The sequence below is a fragment of the Anomaloglossus baeobatrachus genome, chromosome 10, assembly GCF_048569485.1.
Source record: "Anomaloglossus baeobatrachus isolate aAnoBae1 chromosome 10, aAnoBae1.hap1, whole genome shotgun sequence".
NCBI lineage: Eukaryota > Metazoa > Chordata > Amphibia > Anura > Aromobatidae > Anomaloglossus > Anomaloglossus baeobatrachus.
Window position 1 is genome coordinate 49,413,381 of NC_134362.1, and position 19,336 is coordinate 49,432,716.

Sequence of the window (19,336 nt, forward strand, 5' to 3'; positions counted from 1 at the left end):
ACCTGTAGGGGTGTTTTAGGGTTAATAAAGTGGTGAAAGAGGGTGTTTTTTTATATTTTGTTTCCAAATAAAGGATTTTTTTCAATATTTGTGGCTTATTTACTTTCACTTACAGGTCAGTGATCAGGGGGTCTCAGACAACTGCCATTACTAATTTAGGGCTTAGTGGCAGCTAAGGGCTGTTATTAACCCCTCATTACCCTGATTGCCACCACATCCGGGCAATCGGGAAGAGTCAGGTAAAGCACTGAGCTTGTCACATCTAATTGATGCGACAATCTCGGGAAGCTACAGGTTGTTGTTTTTAGGCTGGGGGGGTGGCGTAATAACCATAGGCCTCCCCATTCTGAGAAAACCAGCCCCAGCTGTTGGGCTTTATCATTGCTTGGTATTAAAATGGGGGGGAAGGGCACAAGCCGTTTTTTAAAATTATGTAAAAAACAAAGCTCCATGCGGTTGCTTTTATTTTGATACACAGCCAAGATAAAGGCAGGGCTGGGGCTGCAGCCTATAGCCGTAGGCTTTATCTGTGCTGGGTATCATAATATGAGGGAAATCTACGCCAATTGTTTTATTTATTTACTTTTAGACCTCGATAGTGACCTGCAGACAGGGTCTGTGATTGATTGCAGGCCGACGCTGTCATACAGGCTTGGGGCATGTCTAACTGCAACCAATCACAAACGCCAGGATGGCCGATGGGCGGGGAAGGCAATGCATATGCGATGAGATAATGCATGACCTGGAAAGAGCTTGCCACCATGACATGGAGCTTCAGTGAGTACACTGTGGGCGCTCCTATCCCCCCATCCCTTCCACCAGCATTTTTATTCCCCGGATTCTGGTGCCCATAGACTTATACAGGAACCAAATTCCGGACCGGAACCGGATTTAAAAAAAAAAAAAAATTAACAGGGACCTGTCGGTCCCGGTTATCTGCGAATCTGCTCATGTCTAGTTAATACAAAAACTAAGAAACTGACCAATGCCTCCAAACAGTATAAAGCAAGTGTGAATAGGTGCAAGCTGCTATTCCTCCATATTATACAAATAAGAGGATACAGCAGCCTCTCTTAGTTCCAAGATATGTTGCACTCGGAAGATTTATGCGCAGATGTGAGCAAAACCTTAATCTGAGGGTGAGGCAAGAGTCCTTCAGCATCATTGGAGGGAATTTCTCTACTGGTCCAGCAGCTCAGGTTAACAAGCAAGCAGTGCAGCAGTCAGTCTTCTCTCTGTGCCATCACCAAACTACTGCTACTGACTGTGACCGATGCTGGTAAGGGCAGTTATTAGTCTCTCTCAGCCATCACTTATCCGAAGCATTAGGTAGTGCCGACTCACAACTAGTAGGGATAAGCGATGGGCAAACTCAGGACTCAGCCCTGACTAGTGCAAGGGATAAGCAGCAGCGTCTGATGCTTACATCTACCTAGGTACTAAAATACCTTATCCCGCACCTAATTATATATACTTTTCTATAAACCCTTTCGATTCCAACCATTAAAATAAACCAGCCAGACAGGTCTTGTAATGGAGCACAACATGGCATACCAAAAACCTGCAACCCTATTGCTGAACAAACGAGAATAAGTGTTGGTTATTCTCCACCAGAGTCAACACGCCATTGCTTACTGTCACGGTTGTCTCCCTGTTTTTAGAGACTAATGACAGCTTTAGGACGGGAGCCTCTTATCTCCATCTAGCTCTCTGCATTTAAATGTTGTTTCGTTTCTCTTGGTACTGAAATAGTTAATGTCAGTTTTGCTGCTAGCAGCTTTTTTAGGAATTCCAAGCTGAGTGTTTCAGCTGCAGTTGCTTTGTAGCCATGCTCCTCCATGTTTAAATAGAGGTGTTTACCAGCAATCTTTGCTGAAGATACAAACTCATTGTTCTCTGGCTGCCTTGGAGAAAGGTTCTGCTGTGGAGTTTTCCTATTCTCAGGCTTCATCCTTTTTATTGTTGCTATTATCCCATGTTTGTCTTATCTTACCTTGTGTCTTATTAGTGCAGTGGTGGGTCTAGTGAACCTCACCTGCCCCTCACTAGCCAGGGCATTTATAGGGTCTTCTCAGGGTCTCAGGTTTCTGCTTGGCGTCAGTTGTGGGGATTGACTAGAAGAGTAGGGACAGCTGGAGGTGAGGATAGGAGGTGTCCCACCATCCCCTCTCACTAGTTCCAGGGCCCCTCACTCTTATTGCGACCCCGGTATCCCATTTGTTTGTCAAATGCACATAAGTCTGAAACGCCCCTGCCATGCTTGTCATACCTGGCAAGCGTGACATTTACATTTGGTTGTGCATACTAAAATATAGCCTTTTTTATTTAAAATACAGTTAGAAAGTGCATTAAAGGCCAAAAGTATGAAACACGGCAGCAAGAAAGCCAGTGTTCGATTCATACTGCCTGCGTTTCGAGCAGCAGGAATTTAATATCATGTTCCCCAACACTTTGGTAGCGTTCACCTGAAGGTGTTACGGCCAGGCACAACATCTATAAAGGCATAGAAAGCCGATGCAGCTGCCGCATGGATAGAGAAAATGGTTCTTCCAGATAAAAAAGTCAAAAATGGAAAATTTCACTGGTTTTTATACCTTGAGAATGGTACAGATCCGGCACAGAAACGCGTTGGGATTAATAAAAACCGTTTTGGAATCTCAAAGCTCTTTTTTCCCACAGCATCCCTCGCCTAGACGTGACCGTTTCCATTTTTGCCAAGTAATCACCTTTTAACCATTTCTATAGCTATGATTTATCGTCGGGGTCACGTTGTTTGTGACGCACATCCGGCATCATTATTGATATCGTAGCATGTAATAGTTATGCGCGACCTATAATGATTGCAAAAGTGGCAAAAATCGTTTGCTGCGGAGAGGTCGTCCTAAAACAAAAAATCGTTCTCTTCTAATTAGCGATGTTGTTTGTCGTTCCTGCGGCAGCACACATCGCTGTGTGTGACACCGCAGGAGCGCCGAACATCTCCTTACCTGCCTCCACCGCAAATGCGGAAGGATGGAGGTGGGCGGGATGTTTCGTCCCGCTCATCTCCGCCCCTCCACTTCTATTGGACGGCTGCCGTGTGACGTCACTGTGAGGCCGCACGACCTGCCCCCTTAGGCTCTGTGCGCACTAGACCTTTTTACCCGCGGATTTACCCGCGGATTTGCCGCGGAAATTTCTTGAGAAATGTCTGCAATCTTTGTGCAGACATTTCCCAGCAATTTCTATGAAAAAAAAAATAGCTGTGCGCACTTGTGCGAATTTTTCTCAAGAAATTTCCTTGAGAAGAATTTCTCGAGAAAATTTCTTGAGAAAATGAACATGTCCATTATTTCCGCAGGTACCCTGTGGATTTCGGCAGTACAGCCTGCAAAAATCCGCAGGGAACCACCCGCGGGAAAATCGCGGCAATTTCGCGGCTAATCCGCGGCAAATCCGCGGCAAATCCGCATGCGGATTTGGTGCGGATTTTTTCCGGAGGTCCGGAAATCTTTCACTCCCAGAAGTTTCTCAAGAAATTTTCTTGAGAAACTTCACATTTCTAGTGCGCACATAGGCTTAGAAAGGAGGCGGATCGCCAGCTAGAGCGACGTTGCAGGACAGGTAAGTGCGTGTGACGGGGATAAGCGAGGTTGTGCGCGACGGGCAGAGATTTGCCCGTGTCGCACAACCGACAGGGTCGGGTACAATCAAGCGAGCAAGCGAGATCGCAGCATGTAAAGCCCGCTTTACTGTAGGTAGCAGTAAACAAAACCCTTTTCCACTATTTGACATGACTTTTTACCATTTTCTGGATCATCACCATTATACTGAATAGCAATGAATGAAATATGTTTATTCACTTGTGGCGCCCCTGAGGCTCTAGTCGCCACAGAGTATTGCACCTTATATAAGGTGAGATATTCGACTCGGGTAAAGAGGGGGTTAATCACCGCTGCTCCACATTCACACCTTACATAAAGCTTAGGAGCCTTCTCCCAGGAAAGGATGGCTTAGGCTAGGCAGGGGGGTGGCCATCATGAGTCATGGGACTTCCCCGGTCACTGAAGCCAGCCACCTGGGGGAAGGGTTCCACTTGGGGTAGAAGTAGGAGTACACTCACACAATCTTCAGTCAGTCTACCCGTGATACCAGTTCTGGGACACAACAGCATCACCTCTCTTCTCTTTACGGGGACTGGGGCTTGGAGCGGAGTGCTCAGCCCAGGTTCCTCACAGCTAAAAGGGCAACTCTGACAAAGGACTTTTTTCTTTCAAACACCGATGACTGCTTCTAACTTATCCGAGGTCGACGGGGCATTTCACAGCAAGTGACCAGTACTATCCGGGCGAGCGTCACAGCACAAAGAGTGAGTAAAGACACCTGGAACCGCAGCCACTGACTCTGACTCTTATTACCGGCACCGCTGCCCCGAGCCTTGGCGCCAAAGGCCATAGCCATCACTACTCCCCTCATCATCCTCTCCGGGACCCGCTCCACCTATGGGGAGCGACACCTTCTCTGCTGCTACTATAATCCGCCCGGGAAGACAGCGACAGCAGCGGCAGCTTATCTCTTGCCGCATACCACAGGTAGTATCACAACATTTCTACTACTACTACTCCCACATCTTCCCTAATTATTGGTGTACACCTTGGGGCACAAAGCCGGGCAGGCCACCGCGACATCTCAGATCATCACACCAGCCCGGTGGCGAGTCACTCAGACACGAGAACCCCGTGCCCGATTCCCCCCGCCCCCTGGGTGCTACACACTCACATGGCGCATGACATAGAAATGCCCTTGAATTCATTGCAACCATCATGTTTCTGTCAGTCTATAGACCGTTATGTATAGAATTATGGAACCTTACTTTTTGGTGAGAAGCCACAACTTCTGTAAAAAAATTGTTTTATTATAGGGACATTTGCAGAACGGATACTGAACTAAGGGAATAGGGAAAATTGTTTGCTTCTGCCTGTAAGCTTCATTAATTTACCATATGAGGAAATATTACGCTCATTCATTGGCCTAGATTGGGGCATTACAGGTGTGATTGCCATGGGTACATAATTCTTAGGGGTGCAAAATTAAAAAGTAAGAGGCATTATTAGTACCTAAAATCTGGCAACTGTGCACATGTAGAGGGTGGACTTGCTCTTGTACTGTTTATGTCATTTATTTTAGGTGTTATACCAATTGTATATGTTAATATGTTCTGCTGCTAGATGGGTGCAAGTTCCAGGTACAGTAGAGCGGTACTGTCACCAAATGCGCCGCTTAGTGGTTGGGCTGAGATAGCGGATTGAAAGAAAGAGGGTTAAATGAGAATTGACAGATGTGGGAAAGAGGACAGTTGGGAGGTCTCGAGAGGAGCCAGTACAGAATAGGGTTCAAGTGTGAGAAGACGTGGCCTCGGTGCTAGGGCCAGTCAGGGAATCCTAAGGTAACCTCGAGAGGTCCAGAGCCTACGGCTCACCCTTGCGGGCTTAGAGAGTCATTCGGCTAGAGAGCCACCAAGGCATGGAATCAGACCAAGGTGAACGGAGTCATAGGGAAGGAGCCACAGGCAAGGAGCTTGACTAGATCCCAGATAGAGGAGGGGATGTCATGCTTGTTATGCGGAAATACTGAGAAAATGGCAAAAAGGGATGAATGGGAAGAGGGAAATTCTGTGTCAAGGTGAAGGGGAGATAGTGACCCCAGATAAAACCTTCCGCTGGCCCCTGGCTCCCCTGAAGTCCATAGATAGGTTCCACACCTATGCGCCAAGCAGGATACCTGGCCCTGGCTGACCCCGAACTGGGCCCTAGGTAATGAACGGGCAGGATGAGCACTAGTCAACCCCACTAAAGCCCCCGTCACACACAGCGAGATCGCTAGCAAGATCACTGAAACATTACAGGTTTTGTGACGTATCAGCGACCTCGCTAGTGATCTCGCTGTGTGTGAAAAGCAGCAGCGAGCGGGACCCTGCTGCGAGGTCGCTGATAGTGACAAAACGATCAGGACAATTTTTTGCTCGTTGGACTCCCGCTGTGCAGCACGCATCGTGTTTGACGGAGGGAGACTAACGAGCGCCCAGCATCGGACTGGCTACCGGAGGAATCTCCAGTAATGCCAGGCCTGGATTCAGTTACCTGCATTGTACTCCGGAGCTGTCACCTGAGCTCCAGAATGCAGCCTAGACTGCACCGCGAGCGCCGAGTGATTGATTCCCCAGCGATTGCGGTTCAGTTCATGACAGCTGAAGACATGCCCGGCTGATCTCCGGTGCTCTCACCTGAACTCCGGATTGCAGCCCGGCCTGTTTGCAGTTGTTATGAACTGAACCGCAATCGCCGGGGAATCAATCACTCGGCGCTCGCGGTGCAGTCCTGCAAACTCTGAGATCAGACCAGGCTGCAGCTGAGAGCTCCAGAGTGCGAAGTAGGTAACTGAATCCAGGCTTGGCATTACTGGAGATTCCTCCGGTAGCCAGCAGGGAGCCGTCATTACACAGGTCGCTGGTGGCTGATCTCTGATCGCTGTGGAGATCTGCCTGATTGACAGCTCACCAGCCACCATGTAGCGACGTTCCAGCGATCCCTGCCAGGTCAGATCGCTGGTGCGTCACTACGTGTAACGGGACCTTTAGTCCTAAAGAACACACAGGGGAAACAAACAGGAGAAAGCAAACAATGTATCTACAAGATGACTTAAGGAGAGGAACAGCAACATACGTTTCTCCAGAGGATTACAAGCCAACAGTCAGGACCGTATACAAACTTAACTCTATCACCAGCAACATACCAAGGGGAAATGCAGGTATATAAAGACACAGAGGATGAGGGATGATGATTAGCTGGTGAAAGTATATGATGGACCTCATTCATGTAATACACTGCTCTGATAAAGGGAAAGCTGAACTCTGAGCAGCAAAGATAGTTTTACTTTAAGACAGTTCTGATGAATGGGGCTTGATAGGCGTCATCTTGTACAAACCAAAATATATAAAAAACCTAACTTAAGGCTCACCTCATATATGATGCATCAGCAAATATCAAAAACACAGGGAGTGCTCGTAAAAAAAATACAAGGCTGCAGGTTGTGATTGGACATTCCACGAGTAAGGCAGGCTTTACATGTTGCGACATCGCTAGAAATTGCCGGCAATGTCCAGCGCGATAGCTCCCGCCCCCATCGCACATGCGATATGTGGTGATTGCTGCCGTAGTGAACATTATCGCTACGGCAGCTTCAGACGCACATACCTGCTCGGCGACGTCGCTGTGACTGCCGAACTATCCCTCCTTCAAGGGGGAGGTGCGTTCGGCGTCACAGCAACGTCACCGTGACGTCAATAATCGGCCGGTCAATAGAAGCGGAGGGGCGGAGTTGAGCGGAGTTGAGCGGGACGTAACATCCCGCCCACCTTCTCCCTTCCACATGGCCGTCAGGACGCAGCTAAGGAGATGTTTGTCGCTCCTGCGGGTTTACGCACAGCGATGTGTGGAGCTGCAGGAACGACAAACAACATCGTACCTGCGGTCGACCCGACATTATGAAAATAAACGACGCTACACAGATCACCTATTTTCGACGCTTTTGCGATCGTTTATCGTCGCACCTAGGATTTACACATTGCGATCTCGCTACCGGCGCCGGATGTGCGTCACTAACGACGTGACCCGGATGATATTTCGGACGCGATGTCGCAACGTGTAAAGCCCACCTAAGAATTATTCAGACAAATCGTTTCGAAATGGTTTAATTATTTTTGGGGCAAGATTTCCTTCCGATATGATTTTAATTGTCATGGATTAAATAAAGATATATGTCTTTTACTTAATCGGAGAACTGAATGCAGGATTACTCACCCGTCGTTCTTTGGAATCTGTGCACAAACCATACCATATGAATTTTCATGTCATTTGGCCACATGTCACTAGTGGTGTAGGCAACATTCAGTAGGAGTTGCATTTCTGCAGATGTAAAAGTCCATTTACACTGTACGAGTGTTGGGAATGAAGGTTCCCACAATGCTCGTTTTCCAAAAATTGTCACTGAGAATCAGGGTAACAGAAAATGTACCTCTAAGCTGACCCTCAAACTAGGGACCCTACGCTGTCCCTTATCCCAGAGGTAAGCTTGATGGTAGCTAGGTCTAGGCCCCCAGCATGTCCCTAACTCCTGTTTAAGCCCTGATCTTACACCCTCTCTGCCCCCTATCCCAGGAGAGGGCCGGGACTGGAGAAGTAAACCCCACAAATAACAAAGACAGTGGAAAGAACCAAAACTGATGCACACTCCAATCAGACACGAGGGAGAGACAATATGAACCCAGGAGGAAATAAACACAGGTAGGAAATAAACTAACAATGGGGATATGTCCACAGCACACAGGAAAGCACAGAACAGATCTCCAGGCTCTGGATCACTACAATAAGGACCGATACGCAGGAGCAATGCTGAAGCTATATTCGGCGACCAGCAACTGGATCCAGGACCTTTTAAAGACTGAAAGCGACTGAGTGGTCATTGGCAGTCTGAGCTCCTACCAACTGTTCACCAGCCAGCAGAATTAACTCCTGCTGGACTTGAGAGCAGTGAAGAAAAACACAACCGATGCCCGAGTCAGGCTATACAATTAAGAGACCTCAGGCTGCTTGTCAGACTCTGTGGTGTGAACAAAGTGTGATGCCACCATGACACCCAGCGAGTGCAAAGCCGAACACCACATGACCATAATCTTTCCATATAAATAGGTTGCCAAAAGCAGAAAGCTCGTTCCTGTTTGAAATGATCTTTTGCTCTGCACAAAAGATCATGGTTCTCGGCAGAGCATTGATCTGTGTAAACAGGAGTCGTGCTGCCGAGAATGGCAGCCTATGTGCAGGTAGCGATCTCTTACAGGTCTGCCGGCATTAACAAGCCAGTAGACAACCGGATCGGTATTCATTTCCCAAATGGCGGTCATTTCTTATTGAAAAATCGTACAATGTAAATTCACCCAAACTGTCCGTGGGTGACGATTGTGCACAGATGACTGCATTAGTCACATTGTTGATAATTAGTTTCTGGTGACACAAAGAGAAAATGAGGAAGGGACACAGATGGGGCTATAATCCGATGTTGCAACTGCAACCTGCTTTTAAGTGCAGTATGACCACTTGTCCTGGCTTAAAGTCACCGTCCATTGTTTTGGGATTTCACAACGTCCTATGGTCTTTGCACAGTATAATGTATAGGAAGGAGCTGAGCTCCCTGTAGGTGCCGCTCATAAAATATCTCTAGTATGTGTAGACTTAATGTGTGTATTTGGGTAGCCATAGTAAAAATGAGCTATTTTGCAATTTACTTGATGCCTCTATATGCCTCTGTACTCTTGATATCTATATTTTACTTGTTTATTGCTCATCACCAAGGGGACTGGCCACTGCTGCGGGTTATAAGCGGTGTCAGAACATGTTCAGTGCTTACAAGCTCTTCAATAACAGAGAAAAAGCCAGCTCACCTGTGCCTGGGCCTGCCCTCCTTGGAGCACGGAAAACACCCTGTCTGGTGTGAACATCAATGGACAAGCTCTTGCCTTTCGGGATTTTACACATGGCACGGAGGCTGGCCGGGATTCTTGGGGGGCACAATTATCCACTTCTAGGCAGGATCACTTCACTTCCGATGATAGAGACAAGATTACCTGAAATAGCAGCATTGGGATGCAAAGTTCAGGCCAGAGGGGCAACAATGGTGAGGGCTTGAACTCAGACTGGGGCATCACCAACCCAACACCCCGAAAGCCGGGAGGTTGGGGAGCCGTGCTCTCCTGCAGGACAAGAGGAGAAGAACCCCTCAAGAGAGTGTAGTGGTAAAATTTTAGGTCAATGGTTTCTTGATACCAGTAAATTCGGCTTTTGTTAAGCCTCTGACACAATTGGACCAAAGATTGATGGTGTCACGGGAATCAGGGTAACAAAAGAGGGACCTCAAAGCTGACACTCAAACTAGGGACCCTGTGCTGTGCCTTATCCTAGAGGTAAGCTTGATGGTAGCTAGGCCTGGGCCGTCAGCGTGACCCTAACTCCTGTTTAAACCCTGATCTTACATCCCCTCTCCCTTACCCCAGGAGAGGCCGGGACTGGAGAAGCAAACCCCACAAATAGTGCAGACATTGAAAAGAACCAAAACTCAGGCACACTGCAAACAGACACAAGGGAGAGACAATACGAACTCAGGAGGAAATAAAACACAGGGAGGAAATAAACTAACACCACAACACTTAGGAAAGCACAAGACAGATCACCAGGCTTTGGATCACTACAATAAGGACCGGTAACGCAGGAGCAACACTGAAGCCATATTTGGCGACAAACAACCGGATCAAGAACCTTTTAACAAGTGAAGTCAGTTTTGAGTGGTCATAAGCAGTATGAGTTCCTAGCAACAGTTCACAAGCCAGCAGGAATTAACTCCTGCTGGACTGGAGAGCAGTGAAGCAAAACACAGCCGATGCCTGAGTCAGACTGTACAACTAAGAGACCTCTGGCTGCTTGTCAGACTCTGCGGTGTGAACAGAGTCCGAAGCCACCATGACACCCAGCAAGTGCAAAGCTGAACACCGCATGACAGATGGAAACAGAAAGGCAAAGACAGTTCTTAAATACTTGCATAAAAAGTATTACGTTTTCAAATGTGGCCCAAAAGCAGAAGATCCCCTTAAAGATGATCCGTCATCCCTTCTGACATGTCTCTAAGTAAATAATGGTATTTCCTATAAAATAATAATTCTAAAGCATCTTGTCTCAGAAGTCGGCGTTGCACCGTTCTTCTGTTATTCCACCTGGATCCATCTGCGGTCTCTTCACCATCTCACACAATCAGATTGGACAGTGAAAGATCGACCCGTCACATGAAAAACACCATAGTAGTGCCCAGCTCTTAATATAACCATGTGTCTCTGGGTGGGAAAATGCAGGATTGGCACAACATAGAGCAAAAGATTAATTTTTATAAAAACACAAGTATTACGTATTAATAGGACATGAGGGTCATTGGATGAAACACCAGGGCTTCACGATTACATTAATAATTCACATTTATAGAAAGTCAGGGGAACATGTTTGATTTATGATTATTTTCTACTTAGGATTCTGTCAGAATAATAGGAGATTCATTGTTTGCGATTTTTTAAGCCCCTTTTAATTTTTTGTCTTGTATTGACTGTCATTTTTTGCTTCAAATATCTCGAAAACCAGAACTATGAGTAAATATCCAAAAACCAGGAGAACCATGAGTTAATATCCAAAAACCAGGAGAACCATGAGTCACTATCCAGAAACCAGGAGAACCAGGAGTCAATATCCAAAAATCAGGAGAACCATGAGTCAATATCCAGAAACCAGAAGAACCAGGAGTCAATATCCAAAAACCAGAAGAACCAGGAGTCAATATCCAAAAATCAGGAGAACCATGAGTCAATATCCAGAAACCAGAAGAACCAGGAGTCAATATCCAAAAACCAGGAGAACCATGAGTCAATATCCAAAAACCAAGAGAACCATGAGTCAATATCCAAAAATCAGGAGAACCATGAGTCAATATCCAAAAACCAGGAGAACCGAGTCAATATCCAAAAACCAGGAGAACCATGAGTCACTATCCAAAAACCAGGAGAACCATGAGTCAATATCCAAAAACCAGGAGAACCATGAGTCAATATCCAAAAACCAGGAGAACCATGAGTCAATATCCAAAAACCAAGAGAACCATGAGTCAATATTCAAAAATCAGGAGAACCATGAGTCAATATCCAGAAACCAGAACCAGGAGTCAATATCCAAAAACCAGGAGAACACGAGTCAATATCCAAAAACCAAGAGAACCATGAGTCCATATCCAAAAACCAAGAGAACCATGAGTCAATATCCAAAAATCAGGAGAACCATGAGTCAATATCCAGAAACCAGAAGAACCAGGAGTCAATATCCAAAAACCAGGAGAACCATGAGTCAATATCCAAAAATCAGGAGAACCATGAGTCAATATCCAAAAACCAGGAGAACCAGGAGTCAATATCCAAAAACCAAGAGAACCATGAGTCAATATCCAAAAATCAGGAGAACCATGAGTCAATATCCAAAAACCAGGAGAACCGAGTCAATATCCAAAAACCAGGAGAACCATGAATCACTATCCAAAAACCAGGAGAACCATGAGTCAATATCCAAAAACCAGGAGAACCATGAGTCAATATCCAGAAACCAGGAGAACCAGGAGTGAATATCCAAAAACCAGGAGAACCATAAGTCAATATCCAAAAACCAGAAGAACCACGAGTCAATATCCAAAAACCAGGAGTCAATATGCAAAAACTAGGAGAACCATGAGTCAATATCCAAAAACCAGGAGAACCAAGAGTCAATATCCAAAAACTAGGAGAACCACGAGTCAATATCCAAAAACCAGGAGAACCATGAGTCAATATCCAAAAACTAGGAGACCCATGGGTCAACATCCAAAAACCAGGAGAACCATGAGTCAATATCCAGAATCCAGGAGAACCATGAGTCAATATCCAGAATCCAGGAGAACCATGAGTCAACATCAAAAACCAGGAGATTAGTCAATATTATCCCAGTGATACATACATTTTACAGAAAATCTTTTGTCTTTAACTTATTTCATGACTTTTTAATGCACACGTTCCACTAAGATGAATGAATAATCGTGAATAAGGCGTAGCCAAAAAGCCTTGTTTTTTCTTTCGCCCATGATTTTCACTTTTTGCACTGTCTGGTTGCATGACATCTTTTATTGTAGAAATAAATGTGAAGTTTTATTCTACTTCATCTCCTCTCCCAAAGTAGTGTGATTCTTTACATCACTGGAAGTTGTGTTCCTGTTTACCATTTCTATACCTTGCCAAGGTTTTTTCAGTGCCCAGGAGGCATTCTCTGCGCTGTATACATGCAGTGTGTGCATGTGGCCTTGGGGTCGTTAAATAACGCATATATACCAATTGTTCCACAAAAACCCCCAGGGGAACCAAGAGTCACTATCTCAAAAACCAGGAGAACCATGAGTCAATATCAAAAACCAGGAGAACTATTTAGCAGGTCTGTCCTGATTTTTCGGAAACAGTCCTGGGAAATACGCACTGTCCTGAGCAGGGGCAAAGTTATTAATATGATGATGATTGAGCGGGAACTACAATGACATGAAGGGCATGCGGCATGGCCGATCAAAATTTAACTATGAAAAAAGGGTACATCTCAGTAATAAAACCATTGAGTTTCACGTAGATCTCAATGGAAAACACCAATTACAAAGAAACCGGAAAAAAATTAAAAACTGCATAATCCAGTGTGCCACGATGACCAGAGTCTCAGCCCAAAAATGAGGTGCCAAACACCCTAACACGAAATATAAGGGGATGTGTTGCAAAACCCCCTGTCCAAAATGGAGATGATAACAGACCAATGTTAAATGTTTATATATGTGGATATAAACGTATACAAATTTGCATCAATCCTGAAGAAGATAAGTTTCCATGTGGAGTAAGTGTAAAGTTTGCCTGGAACCACAGACTCAGACTGGCTGTCACAGACAGGCTAGAGGAAAGCTGCACACAAAGCAGGACCCAAGAAACCCCAAAACCCTTTAACCTTTATACAGGGATTTGGAATTACTGCAGGGTCCTGGAAATCACCACCTGTGGAAGTCTGCAGTCCAGAGGAGAGTAGTAGTCAGGCAGGGTCAAACCAGGAAATGCATAACAGGGACAAAATCGGCAGACAAGGACGTAGTCAGGAAACCAGGCAGAGGTCAACTCCAGATCTGGCAGCGAGGTACAAAAATGGCAGGAAGAAGGGTAGTCAGAGAACAAGCAGAGGTCAAAAACATAGGGATAACTATTCAGAACAGAGCGGGAACCAGAAAGCAGGAATACAAAACTATCTCTGGCAGTGACCGGCAGACAGGAGGGGGAATTAGAAGGGTGTGGTGTCTTCCCATTGGTTGTAGCTGAATGGTGGTAACTTCAGCTGGAAAACACACGCCACATACAGTCAGCCAGTGGTACTACAGATCCCATGTAAACCCAGTTTAGTGGATGAGCGGAGCCTGCGCCCACCCGAGCCACCGGAACCAACTCCTCTCCTATCACCAGCACTATCCACAGTGGGAACATGGCGCCGCCTGGTGATAGAAGCAGAAGTCACAGTAGCGGACGCCACTGGGGACGTGACCGTAAGTTTGTGCTGTCATGTCACGGTTTCATTTGTGCACTTCTATAAATCTTAACATTGAGTATGTTGACCTACATTTCTATCCGAATCCACAAATAAGATACTGAGATATTTGTTGCACCATGTGACAAGTGGAGATGAGCGATCCCGACCTGTACAGTTCAGGGTTTGTATTGAACATTGGGTGCCCAGGGCTTGAGTCTTTTTTAAAGACAAAGTCTGTTATTTTTGTTCTGGTGCTGTACGTATGCTAACCACTGGAGCGAGCAGCGCTGTGCTCGGGTACGCTCGGTGCTCGCCCCAGTGAGAGCCGCCTGCAGTCTGACTGGTTCTTATTTGGGATAAAAACAACAAACATTTTCAGATGCAGTAGCTAAAAAAAAAAAAACCCACCTGGAAGTGCTCTGTTTATGGCTGGCTGTATGTGAGCGGAGAACCGAACTGCCCAATCATTGACTTCCATTATACTCGTTACTCGAGTCAAACCCGTTAGCTCGGGTCCCCATTGACATATATGTGGTTTGGGTTTCACAGACAAGTTCAGGTCAAGTCTGGGTCCTGAAAAGAACTTTTAAAGGGAGACTGTCACCAGATTTGGCGACTATAAGCTGTGGCCACCACCAGTGAGCTGTTATATACAGCATTCTAACATACTGTATTTAAGATCCCAGGCCGCTGTGTATAATGTAAAAATGACTTTATAAATACTCACCTAAGGGGCAGTGCGGTGCAGACTGGTCGGATGGGTGTCTCCACTCTCCGTTACCAGTGCCTCCTCTTTTGGCCATCTTTGTCCTTCTTCTTCTGAAGCCTGGGAACATTATGCGTCCTACGTCATCCACACTCGCCGGCATTGAGGTCCTGGGCAGGTGCACTACAATACTTTGATCTGCTCTGTTCAGCACAGATCAAAGTGCGCCTGCGCAGGACCTCAATGCCGGCGAGTGTGGATGACGTAGGACGCGTAATGCTCCCAGGCTTCAGAAGGACAAAGATGGCCGAAACAGGAAGCGTTGATACCGGAGAACGGAGACTCCCATCCGACCAGTCTGCACCGCCCCTTAGGGGAGTATCATAAATTCATTTTTACTTTCTACACAGCGGCCTGGGCTCTTATATACAGCATGTTAGAATGCTGTATATACGAGCCCACTGGTGGTGACCAGAGCTTAAAGTCCCCAAATCTGGTGACAGGTTCCCTTTAACTAAAGTCCGGCCAAAGCTGGCGCCCTCAAATATACACAGGTCCAGTCATCTCAAGTGTCGAATTCTGATCTGCTACAACTATAGGCAAAGAATTAAGTACCAATCTACATCTTGATAGGCACTGGAACCATCCTCAGCATATAAGAAATGGCAATATAAAAGTAGCACGAAACGAGTAGAGATCTTTGCGATTGTCATCTGGATGTATAAAGGACTGATAAGCCTATGTTATAGTGGAGGACGAGCGGAGGTGACAAAACATCTAAACATGATGAAATAGATTTGCTCAACATACAATTTCCTCAACACTTGTTGCATTTTGCACGAATGATAAATAAAATATGCAGAAAGAAGAATATACAGTGATATATTTAGGCTTGGGCGGTGCATACAAGGACAATTGCTTTGGATGTGAGTCTTCAAAAAAAAAAAAAAACGCCAGCAATTTTAGCGCAGAAGATTTGGCGCTTGTGCCAGATGCCGCAGATCTTTAATGGAGCGCCACTTTGAACTTCATCAGCGTCAACATGATGCCGAGTCAACTGGATCCAGAAGTAGAGAAAAGAGTCATATTGCTGTCCGCCCGGTATGCCGCCGGAGGTCTTCTGCCTTCTGACATCAGCGTTCTTGTGCCGGCGATACAATGTCATCACTGCATTGTGCCGCCCGAAGAGAGGATTTGGTGGTCCAGATGAGGCGAGTATAAACTTTTTTGCGACGGTTTGGACAAATGTTGTTGAATTATGACTTTTGGAGGGGTCAAAAATGGCCCATTAGTATTAAAGGGTAATAATACTTTCTAAGAGGGGTCAGTATTTGTACTAATGGGACATTATTTTTAGATTAGGGTGTGCAATTTTTACCTCCCCCCCCCCCCCCCCCGAGTTTGCAGCCCACACTTTGCAATACTTCAACACACTGATCTATCAATAATGAAGACAGAAACACAGGTAAAAGCTTCCTTACCCACGTGACCAGCGCTCCGTCCATTAGGTGGTCGATGGTCGGCCCTTGTTGGCCATCCATGTCTTCCAGTTGCGGTGTAACTTATCTGGTCTCCTCCGCTATCTCTCCGGTACTTTATAAGACATCTTATCTATGCACATTTGTCTGGCCGCTCAGTCGTCACCGTCTCTCCTATGTCCTCCGTACATGATACTTCTCAGTGTCTCTGTGGTTTCTGCAGATAGATCAGTTCCTCTCTCTCAGTCCTGTATCCTTCCTTTTCTTACAACAGTCACCAAGATGCCGGAAGTTTTACATTGCGCAGTCGCAGAGTGTGTCCCCGAATAGGATGGCCTTACGTCCCGTTCTTTAGATGACGGTAGGTGTGTACACGTAACCACTTGGACATAATATGCGGACACAGAGTATTCCAGTAATGAGAAGAGTAGGCACAACATGGACGATTTTTATTCTCTAATTGTCCAATTGTTAATCTTAATTGCAACATTATACAGGACTGTTCCCCTTTGTGCACTTTGTACAGGATAATGCCCATCGGGCCTCATTCATTAGGGCTGGATTCACAGGTTGCATATTTGATGCAAATATTTGTAAACACACTTGCGCATATTTTCAGCAATGATGTCACCGGCGGACTCAGACAGAAGGGGGCCCCTGTGTAAAAACAATCAATGGGTCCTTTGCAGTCCAATAAGTCATCATAATGCTCAATTCCACCTGCTTTGGAGGTAGCAGTGGCCACCTTACCCCTTGGGCCCCTGTGTAAGAACAATCAATGGGCCCTTTGCAGTCCAATAAGTCATCATAATGCTCAATTCCACCTGCTTTGGAGGTAGTAGTGACCACCTTACCCCTTGGGCGCCTGTATAAGAACAATCAATGGGCCCTTTGCAGTCCAATAAGTCATCATCATAGACAATTCCACCGCTTTGGAGGTATTAGTGGCCACCTTACCCCTTGGGCCCCTGTGTAAGAACAATCAATGGGCCCTTTGCAGTCCAATAAGTCATCATAATGCTCAATTCCACCTGCTTTGGAGGTAGTAGTGACCACCTTACCCCTTGGGCGCCTGTATAAGAACAATCAATGGGCCCTTTGCAGTCCAATAAGTCATAATAATGCACAATTTCTCCTGCTTTGGAGGCAATAGTTGACCCTTTACCCCTTGGGCCCCTGTGTAAGAACAATCCATGGGCCCTTTGCAGTCCAATAAGTCATCAGAATGCTCAATTTCTCTTGCTTTGGAAGTGGTACCGGCCCCCTTGCCCCTTGGGCCCCTGTGCAGCTCCACAGCTTGCACCACTAATATGCCCACCCTTGAATTATGTGCATTTTTGGTTTAGAAAATGCACTAAATATATACAACAAAATCAATGCAATCCAGGGGTTTAATCTGCACCAAAAAAGTATCGTTCCAATACAGCATTTTTGAAAACCTGCACCAAAAAACTATTTTCACTTTACTGGTAATGTAAAATCCTACGGATCGTACTTAGATAGTCAGCACCAAATACGCAATATGTGAATCCAGCCATTCAACCCCCTAGATGCTATGATCAATAACGACCGCAGCATCCAGGTGATGGACAGGGAGAATGGGCTCACTTTGTACCCCATCAGCTATCATAGACTGAGTCCAAGGTCTTGGAGTCAGCAAGCTATGGAAGCCTATTGAGCCCTAGTAGAAGCAAAAATTATTTTTTTAAAGGGAACCTGTCAGCAGGATTTTGCACCCCAAATTAGCAATTTATGTATAGCTGTTGTGATGCTGAATGTACCCATATCTTCATTTTAGGAGTCGGTGTTTTGGTAAGTTAACACATTCTAAAGTTATTACCATAGAAAGTGACTCATAAAATTTGTAAAATGGGACTGTGTCTACAAGGCAAAAAGAGAATGGGTAATCAAGAAAAATGACAGTTTAAGACCCTGTGCGCACTAGAAAATGGAATTTTCTTAAGAACATTCCGCAGGCACTGAAAGATTACCGCACCCGCGGAAAAAAAACACAAAAACATGCACCGAAATCCACACGCGTTTTGGTGCGGTTTTGGTGCGTTTTTTCCACAGGTTGGTACATGTGTTTTAATGCATTCAATGCAATAAAGCACATTGCAAAAAAAAAGAAAAAAAAAAAAAGGTTATTTCCTTCTGAGATAGATAAATAATGGATAGATAGATAAGGGATAGATAGATAAATAAATAGATAGAAAGAAGAATAGATAGAGGGATAGATAAATAGATAGAGGGACAGATAATCAATGGATACAGTCCCTGTGAGACACTGCAGTTCTCCCGAGCGGTAATGTGTTCACATTACTGACCGTGAGAAATGACCTGTGGTTACCTCTGCTCTCTCGTTGCGAGGCTGCATTCAGTGCAGTGTGTCAGTTGCGGCTGGATCAGTCTGCAAGTGTCGTGGGACCTCGGAGGATTACGCTGGAGCTGTGTGTTGGGAGGGGTTAATAAAGGGGTGAAAGAGGGGCTTTTGTGTGTTTTATTTAAAATAAAAGGATTTTTTCGGGGTGTGTGTGTTTATTCACTTTACTTACGGGTTAATCATGTAAGCTGTCTCATATACGCTGCCATGATTAAGCCTGGACTTAGTGGCGGCGATCCGCTGCCATTAACTCGTTATGAACCGCACAGAATTTGCTGCCTGCGTTATTCCCTGCGGGATTTCACGATTACATTACAGTCAATGGAGTGCAATGCCGCAGCGACGTGCGGAAAAGAAGTGACATGCAATTGTTTTTGCTGCGGGAATCCCACAGCAAAACATGCAGCTGTCAAAATCCGCATAGTGCGCACAGGATTTTTTTTTTTTCCATAGGATTTGCTGGTGATTCACTGCAGAGATGTTATGAACATAACATGCAGCAAAACATGCATGAAATCCGCGGTAAAAACCGGCAAGTGCGCACAGGGCCTAAATCAGATTTTTGTGTTAAACAATAATA

The 19,336-nt window shown here is 45.6% G+C and overlaps 1 protein-coding gene across 1 annotated transcript in view; it reads right to left on the reverse strand.

Annotated features, from left to right (window-relative positions):
• LOC142255149 (uncharacterized) overlaps nt 1-16,557 on the reverse strand; it is a 72,397-nt gene extending 55,840 nt beyond the window's left edge. Inside the window, exon 1 of the mRNA XM_075326616.1 lies at nt 16,377-16,557. Coding sequence (XP_075182731.1) covers nt 16,377-16,436 — 60 coding nt within the window. The 5' untranslated portion in view covers nt 16,437-16,557. The remainder of the gene's footprint in view (nt 1-16,376) is intronic.
• Between the last annotated feature and the right edge of the window lie 2,779 nt (nt 16,558-19,336).